At 37.6% G+C, this 20,154-nt stretch overlaps 2 protein-coding genes across 27 annotated transcripts in view; one reads left to right on the top strand and one right to left on the bottom strand.

Moving 5' to 3' along the window:
* LOC118262006 (mucin-17) overlaps positions 1-11,400 on the top strand; it is a 45,152-nt gene extending 33,752 nt beyond the window's left edge. For 5 of the 25 annotated variants that reach the window (XM_035573090.2, XM_035573091.2, XM_035573093.2 and 2 more), the window contains 2 exons: positions 5,822-9,518; positions 9,962-11,400. In XM_035573090.2, coding sequence (XP_035428983.2) covers positions 5,822-9,518; positions 9,962-10,028 — 3,764 coding nt within the window. In that variant the 3' untranslated portion in view covers positions 10,029-11,400. Of the gene's footprint in view, positions 1-735; positions 946-1,293; positions 1,466-1,900; positions 1,996-2,794; positions 2,822-3,126; positions 3,169-3,267; positions 3,339-5,821; positions 9,519-9,961 lie in introns of all 25 variants that reach the window. The other 20 variants (XM_050701536.1, XM_050701546.1, XM_050701541.1 and 17 more) reach the window with 15 other exon arrangements.
* A 289-nt stretch (positions 11,401-11,689) lies between these two features.
* LOC118282455 (dipeptidyl peptidase 3) lies at positions 11,690-19,854 on the bottom strand. Of its 2 annotated transcripts, none has more exons than XM_050701548.1 (14): positions 19,701-19,854; positions 19,272-19,396; positions 18,294-18,446; positions 17,738-17,965; positions 17,356-17,482; positions 16,878-17,166; positions 16,409-16,662; positions 16,177-16,319; positions 15,874-15,985; positions 13,212-13,344; positions 12,896-13,019; positions 12,631-12,778; positions 12,152-12,328; positions 11,690-11,947 (listed from the first exon to the last, which is right to left on the bottom strand). In XM_050701548.1, the coding sequence occupies exons 2-14, from the start codon at positions 19,392-19,394 to the stop codon at positions 11,787-11,789; spliced, it is 2,172 nt and encodes a 723-aa protein (XP_050557505.1). In that variant the 5' UTR covers positions 19,395-19,396; positions 19,701-19,854; the 3' UTR covers positions 11,690-11,786. The 2 variants fall into 2 exon arrangements, with proteins under 2 accessions (XP_050557505.1, XP_050557504.1); XM_050701547.1 differs by having other exon boundaries at positions 19,491-19,778.
* Between the last annotated feature and the right edge of the window lie 300 nt (positions 19,855-20,154).

Below are 20,154 nucleotides of genomic sequence, written 5' to 3'. Positions count from 1 at the left end.
GGTACGAAATCGACAACTGTCACAAAAAAGAAATCCGTTTTGCAATCGATAGGTCATGTTAGAAAAGTTTGCATCTAATAAATCTAGCTCACCAGAAAAGAATGCTGAAAACAATGCAAAGAATGAAACAAAGAAAGATAGTTCCAAGTTAAGCAGATTGCAACGAGAGCAATCAGTGCCCGTCAACGTGGAGCCTACGTTTTATACCGAACTCCAATAGTAAGTTTCACTTAACAAGCAACTGCTTTATTGTTATAGTGCACGTCGTGTCAGTGGAGCGTCGCCCCATCACAGTGGCGAGAGGAGTCCCCTACGTCTCCCCCACCACCGCTACCGACAACTCCGGCGCCTAAAGCTACACCCACAGCCGCGCCCAGGGTCACTCCGCTCAGGTCAGTTGATATTCATCCTTCTTTCATTCAAGTATTAGGTTAATTAAAAATAACTAGTTTATAAAGCTGTTTAAGACTAATTTCAACCCACCCTTATTCGTGAATATCATTTCATTCTTGTTTTACTATTTAGAATATGGTCGAGGTTACATTGTTGCATATTGTGCTCATGTTATGATTATAATCATCGCCCCGTGTTGGTCCACTACTGAATATAGGTCTCTAATAGAACGTAACTGAGCTCAATCCACCTAAAGAGTTCGACACTGCGTTTGCGATTGTTATTACGAGCATATCAAAACAATTCGGTAATTTGAATCAACAATACATTTCAATTATGTAGGCGGTTGACATCAACGGAGTCTGGCAGTGCAAGCGAGGCGTGCAGTAGTCCGGGCGAGCCCATCAAGAAGTCGGCGCGGGAGTTCATCATCCCCATCGCGGTGGAGGGCAAGGGCTACGTCACGCCGCGCCAGCGCAGCCTCGAGCCAGAGGCCACGCAGCACGTGCCCTCCGTGCGACACCATCGCGCCACCAAGCCTAGGCGCATCAGGTACTTGAGATTATTCATTTTAAAATATTCATTACATTAGTAAAGCTCTATTGGTGTACCATAATGACAGTTATTTTATTCAAAGTTTAATAATTGGTATCAAGTGTAATATTTATTCCCGAAGTTATTTTCTTCAAATGTTTGACCCCCAAAAGATCGGTAACGTACTTGTAGATTCTCTGGTGTCCATAGATGGCGCCAATTGCTTACAGTCAGGTGATTCGTTTGCATTTCTATTCCATAAAAAACTCCTAAATTCCTAAAAATGTTATTTAATTTATCATAAAACATAGCATATTAAGCTTCTGAGACTTCAATCTAACCCAGCAAGTTATTGCTGTCCCCCAGCAGCTTAGTGAGTGGCGGCGAGTCGGAGGAGGAAGAGGACGGCCACATGCACCGCCTGCGGCCCAGCCGCGCCGCGCGGGCCGAGTCCGTCAGCTCCGGGGAGGACGACGAGGAGGATGAGGGATTCCATCTACTCACTGCCGAGAACCTCTTCTCTACCTTACTGGACAGGGTAACACATTTATACACACTAGTCGATCATATTATGTGTTTGAAAACCTTGTCCATATTATTAAAATGCTCAAATTAGACTTACTTCTATGTTGTGATAGTCTTCAATACTCATTAATGTCTTTGTGGACCGGACAAGGTTTTCATGACATGATAGAATCTGAAATACTAGAAACAGCCGATGCGTACTCATCTTGAGCCTCTTAACATCTTCAGCGCAAAATTATTGGTGGTAGTCCTTCTCTAGATCTTCTGATAAAGCTGTTCTTTTCGTGCTACATAATAGTTTACAGTTAACTCATTATGGGTGTTCGTACTACTAGTACGATGTCAAATGACTTGACACTAGCAAATATTCTATTGGGTAATAGTTCTGAAGCTCAACTAGTTCCTTTAGGCCTCATTACGGCTTCTTCATGTCGGCATAACGTTCCAGGTGCGTGCACTAACGAATCGCCTCAACGGCGAGGAAGGTCCCGGCTTTAGTCAACACTCGCTATTCAACAACTTACAGTCGCCGTTCTTCAACAGGTAATAATCTGGCTATCTCACATTATATGGCTTAGCTATACAATCATACGCGGTCAACTGCATGTCTGTAACATTTGATGAACGAAAATGTGCCTTATTACTATTGAGGTAATAACTAAAATAAATTAAATGTTTTCTTCTAAATTATGCCATTACGATAATATGCAGTTGGCCGCAATCTCAGATATCTTTATAACTTTAATTACTTAAAATTAAAACCTGATATTACAGGTACTTATCTTTTAAATTTCAACTAAAATGCTCATATACCTATATAAAATGGTGAATTGTTCAGCAATTAAATAAATTATAATTTTTCTTACTGATCTATTACATGTAGTAGTAAAAACTAAAAATAAATAAATACATTTGTGAGTTCTACTGAAACAGAATTAAAATAAAGCTTATTTTAGTATCATTGCTCCAAGAAAACTAAGAAACTTCTACATATAGGAGACGAACCAATCTATCTATACCTTAACTTATTAAAGTTTTGGTCGAATGTACACTTCTAAGCTATTACAGCACCAAAATACATTTAATTTTTTTTCGCTAACCTCTTAAGCTCCTAAATGTAGAAGCCTAATTTCATAGTTATAATTGCAACCATTTTTATTCATAAAGTTTGATTATAACAGAACTCAATTTAATCAATAAACAAATTAACAATCATGCCCAATATTAATAATTAATTTCCATGAGATATAATCAATACTTTGATGGATACAAGTGGGTGCAGATTAACTATTACTTTCATCATTATAATTCCGACTAAAATAATGTAATTTTATGCATGCAGCCCTCACTTACACCGGAGAAACTTATTGTGAGTATAACTTCTTAATTTTTTATTACATGCTACAGTAACACGATCACACTTACATTATTCCAGTACTTCTTTTAATTACAATAATATTAGTACAGATTTGAATGAATAAGAATAAATGACGTCGAATATATTTGACATCTGGTGGGTTCAATTCCTCCATATAATAAATAGAACGTCATGATTTTTTTCTGTGGAACTATTGTATTACACATTTTCTGATATTGTTTCTAAAAATATGAGCCGGCAGTTCACGGTCGAATTGTAAGTTTCTGAAAATGTTTTATTATTATGATTACACGCAGCACTCATAGATATGTGGAAAGTAAAAGAAGTGTTTCTGAAACGTAAGTTTTATCTATAAATATTTTACAAAATTTTGACAAGATTTTTATTTAATACAAAAGTAATGTGATGGTTGAATAATGGTTGTGAAATTACTGCAGACGCGAGGGCTGGGGCCCGCGAGACATGCACACGGGCTTCGAGTCGATGTTCAAGCCGCGCCAGCCGCGAGGTGAGTCCGCCTTCCGCCGCCTGCACATAGCGCCCTAGTGCCTGGCGTTCTAGTGCCTAGCGCCCTAGTGCCTAGCGCCCTAGTGCCTAGCGCCCTAGCGCCTAGTGCCGCCTGCTCCCACGCACGGGGAAAACGTTGCACACGCACGCCTAGCGCATGCCACACGCATTTGTTGCTGTAGTTCAAACAAAACATTACAATTTTTTTTCTTTTTTGCCTTTTTATAAATCTCAGATTAGACAAAATTGATGTAAAATTTTTGTTTTCTTTTTCAAAAATATTTTATAGCTTTCGCATTTTTTTTTTTTTATTGTGAATTATATTCAAGAAATGAGTTCAGTTTTCAGTCAATGTTTTATACTTTTTGTAATTATGTTTAATGTACAATTTTGAATTAAATTTCTTTTGTAGTCCAAGCACACTACATACAGTTTATTGAACCAATATCACTGTACACTAAACAAGCACGTATTTTACTTACCTAGAAAATTTATATTAGAGATATTTTTCCAAATTATTTTGTAAAAATACTTGGTTGTTGTGTAAATTCCGTTTGGCAAAGCAGCATGCAAATCAATCCATCAATTGGTCCTTATTGCGAAGTGTTTTTATTTCATGTAATTTGTGCTAATGACTCATTACATGGAATGAAATGAAAGGTTCCATTCACATTTGTCATTAGTCCATCTGCTATTTGTGTGTAGTATAGCAATATTTTAGAATATCACTGATGTGAATTACAATAATTATTACAAATGAACAAAACGCACGACGTTATCAATTACAATTAAACATTAGTACGAACAAAATTACGCACGACGTTAGATTTATTGTTCAAAGTGGTGTGTTGAGAAACTACGAGTATACAATTTAAAACTGAAGGATGCCGACAGAGATGAAAGATCAAACTTTAATTTTGGTTTTGCATATTTAGCTACAATTCTTTTTTCTTTAGATATCAATTTTTTACACGTTTTTGTTTTTATTTGAGCAGAAGATTTTTAAATCAAAAAAGCTTTCCCACAATAGTTTATTGATGCTGACAAATGTTGTATGGTCCGTATGCTTCGGTAAGGTCACCGCGTCACCGTTGCACTGCAACTCGCAAGTAGTTAGCGCCGCCTCGCACGGTCAACGACACTCACACGAAAGCTAGCTTCACTAAAACAAATAAATTAACTATCAAACCATTCCATGAAGTAGCTCGGCCTCGAATACGCGCCTCCAACGAACTACAGTAACTATTGCCTCCGATGTTAGCGACGTTTTCCACCGTCGTCGGTTTTGTTTTGTTTTCTTTTTTCAATTAACATCAATGTCATATATGATAGACTATAGGATAGCGTAGTCGAACAGACACGTGTATCTGCATAGTCCATTATATATTGTGTTCTTAGAGTTCATTAACAATGTTTTAATTAATAAAGTTAACATTGTTTGCATCGTAGTGTATTACTGTATTCAAATTGCATTCTTTGTGCAGGTGTTGACTTTCTCCTACCCGCTAACACTAGCAGGAAAATGTTGCGTTGTTCTCGATTATCATAAATTCAGTTATTTCAGTATTCAGTAGCGTTGCATGAAATGTACATACATGACATTTCACATGTCGCATCTCCTGTGCCACTGCAGTACATTTTTAAAAGACATTTTTACCAATTTAATTTTATTTATTTTTCAATTATCGAGAATTTTCAGTGGGGTATAAATATTGAGCAATAAGTATTGCGCGCCTGACAGTTAATCGATTTGTTCGTCGAGCGGTCACGGCATATAGGTGTGTAGCTAGTGGATGTGGTAGCACTGGACGCTCACGGGCCGGCTCGGGCTGCAGTGGCTGCAGTGGCTGGGTGCGGTAGTGAGCTTGTGTTGGTGTGGTTGCAGTTGGGTTGCGCGTTACACTGCATGCTCCGACCAAATCTTCACTTCACAGCGGCACCAGCGCCAACCACAAATCTGCCACAAACGCCACTCAAGAATAGGTACTAAACTATATTTATTTCTTCATTTATGTGTTTTGTGTTCCGCACGGTGCGCCGCGGCTGTTTACAGATCTAGAGATGCCTCTACTATGTGAAATACATCGCTGAAGCCATAATTTAGTACGCATTTGATCAATTACTATCCCTACAGAAGCAACATTTTAATGCATTCTTTTGTGATTTGTTTTCGCATTCTTAAAGCTTACCGTTTGATCTAATTTGACTAGTCAGTATGTAGTATTTGTAGACTATGTATTAACTTTTAACTGATCGCATCGATGTTTGCATCGTTCGTGAATTGATTCTGGGCCCACGAGGCTCCCTCAGTTCTGTATTCGAATCTCTCTATAAAGATCCAACCAGGAAGTTCCGCTCGTAGTTTCCCTTCGCTATCGATCGACGAGCGGACGCCAATCAGATTTACAATATCGGCACTGTAAATACTCCATGACAGCGAGCGTTCTGCATGATCGAAACGTGTGTTTTTCGATTGAATTTCAGGTAGTAATAAGAAAACCGGTAAGCACCGTACCGGCCAACAAAACTCGGAATCGAACGTCGAAAGCGGACTAGACCTCTCGGACTTGGACCTGAGCTCGATCGAGTTCTCGGAGCGCGAGATGCGCGCGCTGTCGGGGCTGACGCCCGCACTGTCGCGCCGCCTGCAGCGCCAGCTCCTGGCGCACCTGCCGCCCGCCGCCGCGCGACAGCTGCGCCGCACGCTGTCGCTGCACGCGCCCGCGCCGCGCGTCGCACAGCCCGCGCGCTCGCTGTCCGCCGACCACGACCAGGCGTCCGCGCCCGCCGCTACGCCCGCGGAACCAACCGACAGCCCCGCGACCCCGCCGTCGCCGCCGGCCTCCGCGCCGCCCGCCGCCTCCACGCCCCCCGCGGCCTCCACGCCCCCAGAGGTCGCCAAACCGACCACTCCTATTGAGGAGCCTCTGCCTTCCTCTGACCATCAGGACACTGTTAAAGAAACTAAAGAGGAAAGTCCGATGGACGCCGCTACACCACAGTTTTCAACACTTCCCCGGCCGCGAAGACGGTCCAGCTCACGAGAAGTGACTCCAATTCTGGCGACGATGGACGTGGAGTGTCCGTCTCCTAATTCACTCATGCGAGAACCCATCGTATCGCGTCCTCGCGAGCGACCACTACTTAGCAAATACTTGACTCCGGAGCGAACGTTTTCATTAGATGAGTCATACGGGTCGGATGGCGGCAGTGGCACTTCAGAGCCCAGCTATAGTTCATCGTACGGCAATACGGCGGCCGGAGCGGCGGGCGTGGGGCTAAGGCGACACTCATTACGTGTGGGTAGTGGCGACCAACCGCGCCGTCGCGTGTCGAGGTTCCTTCGGTCAGACTTTTTCGACCCTCCACCAGATGAAAATCTGTACGAGCGCCAAAGAAAAGAAAGAGAATTGGAAACCCAAAAAATCTTGCGAGAGATTAGAGAAAAGAGAAACAAATCACAAGAGGCAGCGGCTGCAAGAAGTCCCACCGACATAGCCGACGCCCCACCAGCATTTAGGGACGAAATTATTACTCCTAAGAAATCTCTCTCGCCTATTGGGCTCGTTACTGGAAAGGAACGTAGTAGGTCAAACACTCCGTTTTTCCCGATCCTCGACAACATCAAAGAAACCGCGGTGGATTCGTCCGCATCGACGTCGAACTCGAAACGATACACTAGTTTGGAAAGTGCAAGACAAAAATCAATTATTGATGAAAACATAAGTAATAAAGATTCCAGATTGATCCGACCCAAAAGCTACCCTGTGAAGACTTTAGATTCTATAGATGAACCCAGTGAAAATGTACTACCTGAAACTTCGTTAAGTAGGGATTACGATAGTAAAGAGAGGTCCTTGCCGAGGGAGTCAAAATTAATAAGACCGAAAAGTTACCCTGCAAGTAGTCCATCGCCTGAAAAAGTTTATATTAGTCGTAATGTTAAAAAAGAAGATTCTAAAGAAACTTCGCCAAAAGAAGAGACCATTAATCCCGACGTCAAGTCCGATATAGAAGTAAGTTTCAGTATTACTTTGCCTAGGAAAAAGCCTGAAGCAGTGACGAAACCTGATCCAGTGAAAAATGATATTAAGTTGGAAAATAATACCGATTCTAAATCGGTATCGGAATCAGAATCTAAACCTAGTGACGCTACTTTGTCTTTAAAAAAGTATAGTATTATCAAAAATAGAGATAGCGATAAGTCCGAATCTTCAGAAGTGAAAACAGAAAACAGTACAATAGTTCCCAACGGTGGACCATCGGTTGATGTAGCGAAGGTTACGTCTAACGGGGACACTAAGCATACGACAGTAGAACAGTCGACGAAAAAAGATGAAACAATTACAAAAACAGGTGACAATGAACAAACCGAAAAGAAAGGAACGGTAAAGAAAAAGATTATTAGGAAAGTTTCATCAAAATCTAAGACTGACATAGGAAACAACCAAGATACAAGTGATGCTAAAGTGACTTCGGAAAAGAAGAAAGTCACTAAGAAAGTAAAAGAAAAGGTTGCCGACGACGATGGTACGAAATCGACAACAGTCACAAAAAAGAAATCCGTTTTGCAATCGATAGGTCATAAGTTAGAAAAGTTTGCATCTAATAAATCTAGCTCACCAGAAAAGAATGCTGAAAACAATGCAAAGAATGAAACAAAGAAAGATAGTTCCAAGTTAAGCAGATTGCAACGAGAGCAATCAGTGCCCGTCAACGTGGAGCCTACGACCGAATCCAATCTCATTAAAAGAGCTGTCACTCTGACTGATGTCGCCGCTTTAGAAACTCAGAATACACCTCAAACCAAAACTACAGTTTCCAAAGTATTAGGACTATTTAAGAAGTTTGAACCCAAGGAAAGATCAAAGCCTGTTGTTGAAAAAGTGCTCTCGGAGAGTGTTGAACCCCAGACTGAAACTAATGGTAAAACTGATTCCAACACTACTGAGCCCAGTGAGGATGGTCTGGACAAAGACAAACCTCGCAGACCAACTTCTTTACTTCTAAATGGACTTGGAAACAAAAATAAATACGGTAGAACATCTAGTGACAGCGTCTCCACGTTAACCACGGACAACGATAACAAGTCTGCGTCCAAAAAGGAAACAGAATCCAAGTCCAATATTAGAAACAGTTTAAAATTAGATTTCTCTAGGTTGCCAAGAGTTAAGAAAATAGTTCCTACTAATCCTGTGATAGAACCTCAAATTATGAATATTTCCTCTGTTGACGGTGAGACTGAAAAGAAAGATATTCCAGAAAAGAATGCCATACTTGTAGACAGTAGCTTAAATACTGATTACACTGAACCACAGAGTCGCAGCCGGTCGAGAAGTAGGTCAACTATTTCAAACTCCGAGTTGAAGTCTGATGTTAGCGCTGATAATAAATTACCAGATAGAACCCTGTCACCCTCTGAAAACGCCACAGTACATCTAAGAAGTCACGATTCCACTACCCCGGAAAAAGAAGACATTGTCGACAGAATACGTAGAAAAAGCTTTTATTCTAGATTCAACGAAAAGAAGCAACGACGAAAAAGTAGTTTAGTAGGTCCTGGAGCAACTGAGTATGACCCGGTCGCTCGAATACACGCTCAACCGACTGACACTAAATACGACGTGTCACCGACATCACCGCTCACCTACGACTTGTCGCCAATGTCGCCAGGGCTCTCCGTCTCGTCTGACTTGTCGCCGTCCACGGAACGCTATAGATCTCTTTTAACCGACCTGCCTGTTAACACTAGGAGTAACATTCGATTTGACAACTATGGACTGAATGATAAAATTGATACTTATAGATCTCTCGATCGCAACGACTTTAGAAAATATCCGGGAAGCAGAAGTTATCTAGACTACGATCAACCGTCCTCATACAGTGCAAACAGGTACTCGAGAACAAAATCCCTTTTAGACAGCTGCGACGCAGCGGAGGATAACAGTCTCGTTAACTCATTGAGAGATCCGCACAAATACAACAGAACCATATCAATGTATTCACCTGGTAACTATGCTACTTATAGACCGAAAAGAACCACTCGCAACTCTGCCATTATTTTAAAGGAGAGTGAAAAAGAACCGAGCCCGGAAAACATATTGGAAAAAATAAGGCAAAGAAAAAAGATATCAATCAGCGTGACCAGGAAACCTGACGCTGAGAAGGAAACACTGCCAAGGTGTGTATACTTTTGTACTTACATGTCACGTAAATAATTCAAAATAACTTTCCCAAAGTGAAAGATAATACGATTTTATTCTGTGCACGCTTCACGCTTCCGAATTAAAGTTTATAGCACTAATGCTTTTAAAAAGTTTTACTTCCTATACATAAGCAAACAAAGAAGTTTTGTGAAATATGTACAATATGCCTCGAACTGTAGATAGTAGATCTAATAAATCACTTTAATGAGTCCACAAAGATATTGCTCGTAGTTACTCTATAAACAGTTTCACAACAGCTACCGACATCATTTAACGTTCAAAATCATGACAGTAGAATTAATATCTGAAATATATAATATGCACTATTATCATTGTATTGACACATCACAGAGCAATACTACGAGAAGCAACGAGTCCCTGTTCTTTCCAGCCACGTAACGCCCGTGTAATGTTTCAGATCCAATATCTCACCGAAAGGCGAACGCGAAGGCGACGGTGCAGAATGCTCTGAGAAAGTTGACTGAGAGGAATTATTGATTGTGCAGGATGCAAATTGATTTTGTGATTTATATAAGCATTTTTGACAATTAACTACAAACTTATTGCGAGGACACTGTAGGTGTAGGCGTATCTGATGGAACTTGATGCTTTCATTGTTTTTGTTATAACTTATTTACAATGTCATTAGAGTCTTATTAGTGTTGATCTAATTGAGGCTGTATCGATACTCTTGCCAAACGTAGGTATACACTCACGTGTTTTAGATTTCATGTAAATTAATAGAATCTCATCACCGGCAGAAGACTGTCTTTAGTGGCAAATTTAGATAATATTGCAATGAATCTCTCACTGACTGCATTAAATATGACATGCAACAATATAAGAGTACTTTGAGCATTTCCGAATCTAAGGCGTATCAGAGTATCAAATCAAATTAATTATAAATAATGTGTAGCTAGTGTCACACAGATTCATCAAATTATATGAGATAGTATTTATAAATCAATTTTTATATATTATTGTATATCAACTTTGTTGGCTTTCTCTAAAGCGCGGTGCTCAATAGCCGCATATACGGCTTTCCAAGCTGAACCCGTTTTGTTACTGTTAAAATATGCGATTGACTATTGAAGTGTAATAATATATTTTGCAAGAGTGAACTTTTTGTTAAGTGTTTATTGTAAATTGATTCTTATGTGCCTTTATAAAACATAAGTGACTGGATTTGATATAGTCCATTTTATTGAAATATATAAAATGACACAAATTTTAGAGTGTGTTTGCACAAATACGTTTTACTCAACATTATTAACTATAATTTTTCTTAGTTACTATCAATTTACATTTTTTATGTGACCCTAAGTCAATTTAAGTTTAAATATTTATCATAATCATTATAGTATTGAATGCTAAGTCACGACGTAACAGTAATCGAATAGAATGGTGCTTAGACGATTTCATTAGGGATAACTATGTATAGACCGGACGTGTTATAGACTCACACAAACGTGTATATTTTAGCAATAGTGTTTTCAGTTTTAAATGTATTGTTATAAGCTGCTGCCGTTTGTTCCACTCGACTAGTACTGTATACGACGCGGCGGTGGAGCGCAACTCGTTTGTCATAATTCATTTGCTGAAAGGAGTGGCTAGTTACATTACAGTGGTGTTATAAAAAGCAATAATTTTACGCAAATCCGTTCATCTTTGTAATTTCGAATCTATTTATTATTTTTATTAGAATTGAAAATTATTTATTGGTGTGTGATGATTTTTAATATTTCTCTTTAGACATAGTTACCGCGGTGACATAGGAACTGTGATTCTTGAGATGGATATTAAATTTGCTATCACACACGTTTTGTATTGAATGTGAATAAATTATATAGTTAAAAATGTGTTTTGTCATTTGTCTCATAATTACTATTGGTCACAACTACGACTGTAGTCGAATATTCGATTACAAATTCTGAAAAAAAAACCGAGTGCTGGGATTATTTCCCGGTGTTTTACAAGTAAGCCTGTACCATTGGAAAAACAGGTTTAACGTTATACCGATATGAAATTGTTTCAATCGAGATTCGACTTTCTCACGAAATAATAAAGTTGAAAAAGAAATTTAAAAAAGAATTATTTATTTATTTATTAAAAGACAAGGTCTTGGTTTATCAAATAAAACACTCAATTTGTATACAGTCTGTATATATTATGACATTTAAAGTTAGTACCATGGGGAGTATACTATATTTAACAGTTAAATACTTATTATGCGTTTACGGTAATTATATGGTGGCAATGGCGTTCAGGTCACGGAAGTATGCGCTGTCCTTCTCAGCCAGTTCCTCCAAGAATTCATCCACGTCGGTGGTGGGGAAACGTTCCACCCAGGACGCGATCATACCTTCCGCAGTGGCTGGGTAGCGCTTCAGCTCTACTTGCTTGCCTGGAATTATAAAATGAATGGTTTGTCAGTGAAGTCTCGATTGTCTCAGTTAATATCTTGGTGAGAAATAGATAACCTTCACTTTTATCATCCAAAGCGACACTTTGGAACAAGTGACTGATTGACAACTCAAAAGTACGATATTTACCAGTACTTTGATGTAGAAATAGTACAAAGAATATGTATTTAAACTAGATAACCTACCCTCGCCAATAACAGTATTAGGTTGCACGAAGATGTTGCGCGGTTGTTTGTGCATCAAGACGATGTCGCGCCAGCGGTTCCAGGGCTCGTCCAACCGACTGTACTTGTCGAACAGTTTCTCTCCAGCTTCCACGTCTCCTGTAGCCTTGATAGTTTGCAGCTTCACCAGGAAGTCGCCTGCAAATGGTATAAGGTGGTTAATATTTTTGAAAAGTCGTAGTAATCAGTTTTTAAAATATTGTTTATATGTATATTAAACTAGCTACTTCCGCGCGGTTTCACCCGCTCTGCTTAGCTTCTATCAGTTATAGCGTGATGTTTTATAGCCTATAGCCTTCCTCGATAAATGCACTACTCAACACAAAAAGAATTATTCAAATCGGACCAGTAGTTCCGGAGATTAGCGCGTTCAAACAAACAAACAAACTCTTCAGCTTTATAATATTAGCATAGATGTAGTTTTGTAAAGAAATACGTACCAATAATTTTCTTTCCGCGAGTGGCGAGATGTTCCCGCTGCAGAGTGAGGAGTAGATTCTTTCCAGGTTCGGACTCCGTGATGGTGAGCATGCCCTCGCCCTCCAGCTCCAACAGACGCATCAGCACGAAGCGAGCACGGGCGTGCGCCTAAACACGATAGGTACAGTTACATACATGAAGAGAGACATTATCTCAGTCGGTCAGTTCTGTTAAGTTTTGTAAAAAGGGCAATGAGTGTTGAGAAAATAACAATAGTGTAGGCACCTGCAGCCAAGTCTTGGTGTTTGGTTGGTACATTTCAGTAGCCTTAGCGGCGCCATTCCACAGCAGACTCAGCCAGTTCACGTAGGTTACGTCCTGCGCTTCCTGACCCTCGTAACCGAAGATTCTAGAAGAATTTGAAAATGAAAAATGATAATTTGTTCAAAAGAAAATTGATACATGTTGTTTTTTGAAGAAATTTAATCAATTCAGTCGATCCATGATGTGAATCTTCGACAGATATAGCTTTTTGTACCTATAGATCGTCTACCACAATAAATATAATTATCAAGTTTGAGTATAATAATTGTAAACTTACTTGAGTATCTCAGGCACTAAAGAGAGGTATAGACCGACGGCCTCAGCGCGGCACTCTTCGAAAGCAGAGCCGAGGGTCAAGAATTTGCTGTCGTAGTTCTCGCCAGGAGAGTACCACGATTCAATCTGCTTACCTTGGATAAGAATATTTATTTTTAATTATAGCTATAAATAATTTTAAAATAATTAATTAGTTGTTTTTATGAGACATCTGGTAATCGAGCAGTCGTATTACCTGATGGTAAGCAATCGGCTCTACAAGTGCGTTACCGTGTTTTTGGGAGTTAGCCCAGTGCAGATAGGTTTTGAAACAAAAGAAATTTATAGTAGAATGAAACCTATTGGAAATGGAAGAGAATATGCTAAAACAAGAAAAAAATAAAAATTCCACTCCATCCGAGTTCGGGAAGTGATAAACCGATTTTTACTCTTAAAACCTCCCGTTTTAAGAGTAAAAATCGGTTTATCGCAATTTTTGGCGAAACTACAAGTCCAATGAAAAAAGTTATATGGCAAAGTTGTAGGTAATAAAAAGTTCTACAATTTTGTATTTACACTTTTTTTATATTACTTCAAAATTTTATGGCAAATTAAAAAAACTACGATTTCGGTTTTTTATTCTTATCTTTGACAAAAATATTAATTTTTTAACGAAATTTTGTGAAAACGTGCCTTTATACGTACCAAACAAACTGTAAATTTTTGAAATTGAAAGAAAAATTTTTTTACCAGATATTGATTAAATACCGAAAAATTATCCTAATTTTCAATCGAAAATGCGTCAAAATATCAGCTTTTTTATAAAATTCGGTGGGCTGTTTGTTCGTTGAAATCTCTACTTTTCGATAGTGTAAAAAAAATAAACGTTACTATGAAAAATGTTCTGAAAAAACAGGTGATAGTGAACGGTGGCTGGAGATCTTCCCGCGATTCCCGACGCCCGGAGTGTCTCTGGAGGAGCGAGTGACACTGGGATGACATCACCTTCTTCTGCGAAGCAGTCATGCTAGCAAAAAAGCAGGCGGGGCACGTGAGGGAACGAACCTCCTCACCCTCCAGCCCTCGCGAGAGACACTCCGGGCATCGGGGATCGCGCAAAGAACTCTGGCCCCCGTAAGTACGGGTCTGTAGACGGCGAGCAAGGGTACCTTGCCGCCCTAACAGACCTAGACCCGTGCATGCGGCGCGTCGCGTTCCGCGCGCGCTTCAAAGAGCCATCAGACCACCTCAGATGGTGTCTAGTATGGCTGATGCCTGATCCGGATCTGTGGACTACCTAGCGGGTTTACCGGGGCTCCGGCTCGTAAAGCAGGACTAGGAACAAGGTGATTTTTAGTCAGTAAGAGTCTGACACTCCCTCTCTCCTCACCTAAGGCGAGAGAGGTCATTGGATTGGATTGGATGATTTTGCTACCTTAAAAAATAAAAAAGGTTTATAAATTATCTTCAAATAGCAACAAATAAGTATCTACGTATTTAATTAAAACAAAATTCTACAACTTTCTTATAACATTGTAGATGTCTTATCAAATAATAAACATTAGTAACTTATTTGATTGTTAATCATAGTAGAATGTTTTAATTTATATATTTTTTTTATTTGTCAATGTACCATTAAATCTTACGCTACATGGGTTAATTGTAATAAATAGCTCAAAATTGTGCATAATGATGAAAAACATTTTTTTCGATTCGAGTTTTTTTAGTTTATTGCGTTTTTTGAGAACATTTTCCATGGTAACGTAATTTTTTTTTTGGCACACTATCGGAAAGTAGAGATTTCATCAAACAAACAGCCTACCGAATTTTATAAAAAAGCTGATATTTTGACGCGTGAATTTTCGATTGAAAATTAGGATAATTTTTCGGTATTTAATCAATATCTGGTAAAAAAATTTTTCTTTCAATTTCAAAAATTTACAGTTTGTTTGGTACGTATAAAGGCACGTTTTCACAAAATTTCGTTAAAAAATTAATATTTTTGTCAAAGATAAGAATAAAAAACCGAAATCGTAGTTTTTTTAATTTTCCATAAAATTTTGAAGTAATATAAAAAAAGTGTAAATACAAAAGTTGTAGATCTTTTTATTACCTACAACTTTGCCATTTAACTTTTTTTTTCATTGGACTTGTAGTTTCGCCAAAAATTGCGATAAACCGATTTTTACTCTTAAAACCTCCCTCCCCCCACTTCCCGAACTCGGATAGAGTGGAATTTTTATTTTTTTCTTGTTTTAGCATATTCTCTTCCATTTCCAATAGGTTTCATTCTACTATACATTTCTTTTACTTTTTACCTTTATTAGAGGTATCTGCACTGGCCTAAGTTAGGAATTTAAGTTTTCGTTTTACTACTGAGAATTGTTCAAAATCGACGAGATTCGAACATGTACACCACTTGTGTCTACTGGACTATCGAGATAGTTAATTAAGATAACATTAATGTATCAGTGTTATCTAAATTAGATTGTCATGGAACTAATCCGAAAGGCGAATTAACTAGTTAGAACTAGATTAACGAATTAATGGTTTCCTTGAGTATCCACTTTCAATTCAGTTACAGAACAAAGGAGAAATAGAAATTACAGTTTACCAATATAATGTAATATGGACATGACACGAGTGGAAGTTTCTCTCACTATAAAAATAAAATATGATCTTACCAGTAAGAGGATTGATAACGGAGTCCTTTTCGAAATTGAAGCTTCCGTCAGCATTCTGCATCAACAGTTTACCACTGCCATGGCCGAGCAACTCGTGTAATCCGACTTGCACCTGTTTAAATCAAATAATCACAATTAAAATTTTCTCAAACTGAGTATGAATGGAAATTCAGCCTTATTTCAAAACTAGTAAAGTCGACTTTTAAAAAGTCCAGAAATAATGCACGCTGAATTTTACTTTGCTAAATTCAACTTTATTTGGGAGCTGATAAAGTAGATTTTAGATAAATAAGTAATGCTTACTTCAAATGAGGCAACCCTGTATTTCTCCAATAATTCCTTGTCTTTCTCTGACAGGAATGGAATGACGGATTCCTTGTACGCGGCCGGGATCACGTTGCCAAGGGACACGTTCTTGAAACCTTCGTTTTGACGAATTTCATCATCTGTAATTGAAGTACAATTTAACTACAACTCCTCAGAAAGTAATCGGAGAACTACACAGAAACCAAATATATATTCAACTTATACATACAATTAGGAATATTAATTCCAGCTGGGATGCCGCTTCCAGAGAAAGTAAGAACATCTAAACTGGTGAAGTCAGGTCGTAGGAAGTGGTCCTTTTCAAGGTCTTCGCCCCACGGGAGGAACTTGATGAACCTTTCAGCTCCGTCTACGAGATCTCCGAACTTCTTGGACATTTCCTTGTTCACCATAGCAACGAAACCTTCGAACTCACCGCGCTGACCGCTCGGGTCACGGTAAGTTTCAATAAACCCTTGATATCTAGAACAAAGAAGGATACATTTTCCATTACAGAGTATGAAGTTTTGTATAGTCATGCTAAAATTGCATTATTTTTTGGCACGAGTTGTAAACCAGAATCGGGATAAGATATCCGGTATTTTGAGTTATTTTTTGAACTCTAATGACTTGCAGACTACCTAAGTTGGGGGCGTAGGCAATTTGAATAAAATGTAATATTTCTAAAAATATCTTACGTTTCAATAATTGGTCCCTTGTCCTTGATCCAGTATCGGCTGCCCTCCTTATGCTCGCTCAGATCCCCTTCCCTGAAGCTATTGATATAATGCTTCAGCATGTTCCTCTCATTGTCATTTGCAGCATACTCCTTAGCCTTGATTAGGTTCTCGTTAACAAGATTCAGGAGTGGAGAGTAGTCGCCACGCGTTACTTGGAAGTACGCACCTTTGTACTTCTCTGGAGCCATCGTAAGAGGAGGCTTTGCTGAAGACTCCACACTAGCCAAACGGATGGTGTATAGCGGTACTGTTGAAAATAGGTAAATATTAATAACTATATTAGTAACTATTTGTAGGTAATATACTGACATCGAATTATAGGTACAAAGTAGTTTATTTGATTTTTGTAACATGTATGTTAAGTAAAGAACCGAATCTGAGTAATGATCTGAACTGTCTAGTTTAATTTCTATTTGAAGGTATAAAACACACTTACAGCCATCTTCCGCCTTAGTCTTGAATGTACGACAAATGTATGCTTCAATGCGTTTAGTTTTCATCCAATCATTAACTAAGTTGGAATCTTCCTCAGTGACGTTACAGGAGAAGTAGGTGGTTACACCCTAAAAATACCATATCTTTATTACTCCATTAAAGGTGTGCATAGTGTCTATAGGTTAAATGTTACAAAAAACAATCTTGACATGAATAAATTATCATCATTCACCGATTACAAAGAGCAATTCAAGTACATAATACATGCAACTAAAGATACTGCAATAAAACAACAACAATTGCATGTAGTTTCGAGATAAAATGCAAGTACAAATGAGTAGACAGCAATAAAATTCGCATCAGCTAAGACATTATCAGCTCACCTTATCAGCCAAACCGAGACGAGTGAGTCTCGGGGCAATGCTATAAATAAACTTCTCGCATTGTTGCCAAAGCTTCATCATATGTTGGGTATCATCGTCGAAAGCTTTCGAACCCTTTACAATCAGCTCAAAAGAGGTGGGAGGTAAATTCGGAATGAACTTGGTATCACCAAAACCCTTGTAGTTACCGCTGTTGGCAAATATACCACCAGCATATACTAAAAATGCCTGCAAACCACAATATTACAATCAATAATAGAAGGATGTTTGCTAACCACAAAATAGTACACCGATTTTTTTATGTAGAGGATGTGGTTATTTATTTATCAATTCTATTATACTAATGAGAACTATTAGGTACTTATGTATTGTAGGGATGAACAAAAGGTTACTAACACAAACAATATTAATGGATGTGAGTAGCAATTATTTATCTTTTTCATTACCAAAAAACCATAATTATATTTATTTATATCTTCATTAAAATCTTCAAGATGCAAAAGATAGGGGTAAAATTATTTATAAGTACATTTTTTAACAAGAAACTATTACTAACTTGAAAATCATCACTGTTAACACCCTGTTCATTAGCTGCTTCCCTAAGTGACTGTATTGATTCCATGGAGAAAATCCTGTGCAGTAGAGAAAAGATCTTCGGAGACTCCGGGCTTGTCTGCATGAGAACAATAAGACCACCATTCCATGCTGCCTATATTAAAAAAAATACATTATTTGATTAGTATACTTTCCACTTTAGATGTTTTATTATATTAAAACAAAATTAGTTGAAACTTATAAAATGTAAAATCACCTAATACCTAGAAGAGAATCCTAATTATAGAGGTACCAGTATCAGGAGAAAAACGAATGTCATGATGTGACATCACTCTCAAAGTGAGGAGACATTAATGGAAATGGGCAGGCCAGTGTAGAAAGAATGCAACAATAGCTTAAAATAAATTTTGTCATATTTGAATAAAAAGGCTATAAATTAATAAATATGAATCATTCCTAACATAATAATTAGAAAAAAAAAAAACTATACAAAAACTACATACATAAAACAAGCTAAATTTGTATTGTATACATATCTGTATAAACTGCAATTAATATTTTTTCGATCAAATTAAAATATTCTTACTAAAAATGCATAAGAAATAACTTAGAAATTTATCTACATAACCGTGTCTAAAAGCATTCTGGATTCTTTTTCCTAACTTACTCAGCACCAGAATATTGAAATAAAGAACACTACAGAATATAATTTTTTTATAATAAATTTTATTTGAATTGTAAATGACTTGTTTCAGCTATTAGTATTAGTAAAAAAGTATCAAAAAGCAGCTCATTTGCTAATAATAGTATAACCCAGACAGTAACCAACTTTATATATATTTCTTCAGTAGTTTTTATGGTTAAGAGATACAGTTCACATTAGTTAGAAGGTAAACTGCATAACTTAATATAAAAATTATGTATACCATAAAATAAGTACAGTAATAAGGAAAAATATTTTAAATATAGTATCACTAACCTGACTCAAGTAGTGTGCATACAGTTTTTCATTGTCTGTTAATTTGTTAAATGCTTGAGAACTGTCCAGCTCCACAAATCTTTGATTGTTAGGCAACAGAAAGTGGGATTTATCGTCAGCCATTGCTAAAATATTAAAATAAAATCAAATATACACAAAAATCCTAATGAAGAATTTTGGTACCAATGAAAACTTATTGCTTAGTACATAGTTACTGACCCTTAACTATTTTAGTTGGCTGGAGTGTTTGAGGACCAATATCAATTGAAGTAGACGTGCTTCGGCACTGTTTACTAATAAATGAATCAGCAATCTTAGGCCGCCGGCATTTTATAAAAAGGTTAATAGTCAGAGTCCGCAACATTGATTACAAACATAAAATAACTGGAAACGAAAATTATATTTAAATATATCTATGCATTTACTTACTGGTGTTTATTTATTTTTAGTATTTTTTTACAAAACACAAAATCTTTTGGAAAATTTTATCAATGAGATCAATGTTTCCGATTGTTGTATTTTAGAGATAGCTATGAATAAATTATTATTCTAAAATTTGACATTTCAATTTAAAAAACTATTAAAGTGCTTTAATATTGATAAAATATCTACAGAAAAAATCCTGTGCATGTTAAGACATGCAGGAATAAAGCATTTTATGGAAATAAAATACATGAACTCGACATAAAATTATTCTTCCAATTGATTCTATTTAATTTAATATTGGAAGCTATCTTTGTAAAAGCTCATAAACTGTCAAATAAAATAGTCGATTATGATACGTCATCATTAATGTAAAGCTAGGACTACATTCAATACGTACAGATAAAATAAAGACATTATTTTGCTTACTGAAAGTTTTATTACGTCCAAAATTTAGCAT

Source organism: Spodoptera frugiperda, chromosome 20 (genome assembly GCF_023101765.2).
Source record: "Spodoptera frugiperda isolate SF20-4 chromosome 20, AGI-APGP_CSIRO_Sfru_2.0, whole genome shotgun sequence".
NCBI classification, from domain to species: domain Eukaryota; kingdom Metazoa; phylum Arthropoda; class Insecta; order Lepidoptera; family Noctuidae; genus Spodoptera; species Spodoptera frugiperda.
This window is presented reverse-complemented; position numbering and strand designations above follow the sequence as displayed.

Coding starts and splice junctions, on each gene's coding strand:
- LOC118282455 (XM_050701547.1), bottom strand. CDS start 19,635: ATGTTGCGGACTCTGACTATTAACCTTTTTATAAAATGCCGGCGGCCT. Junction 18,447..19,271: donor ATGCACACTACTTGAGTCAG/GTTAGTGATACT, acceptor TTTTTAATATAG/GCAGCATGGAATGGTGGTCT. Junction 17,483..17,737: donor GTCTCGGTTTGGCTGATAAG/GTGAGCTGATAA, acceptor TGGTATTTTTAG/GGTGTAACCACCTACTTCTC.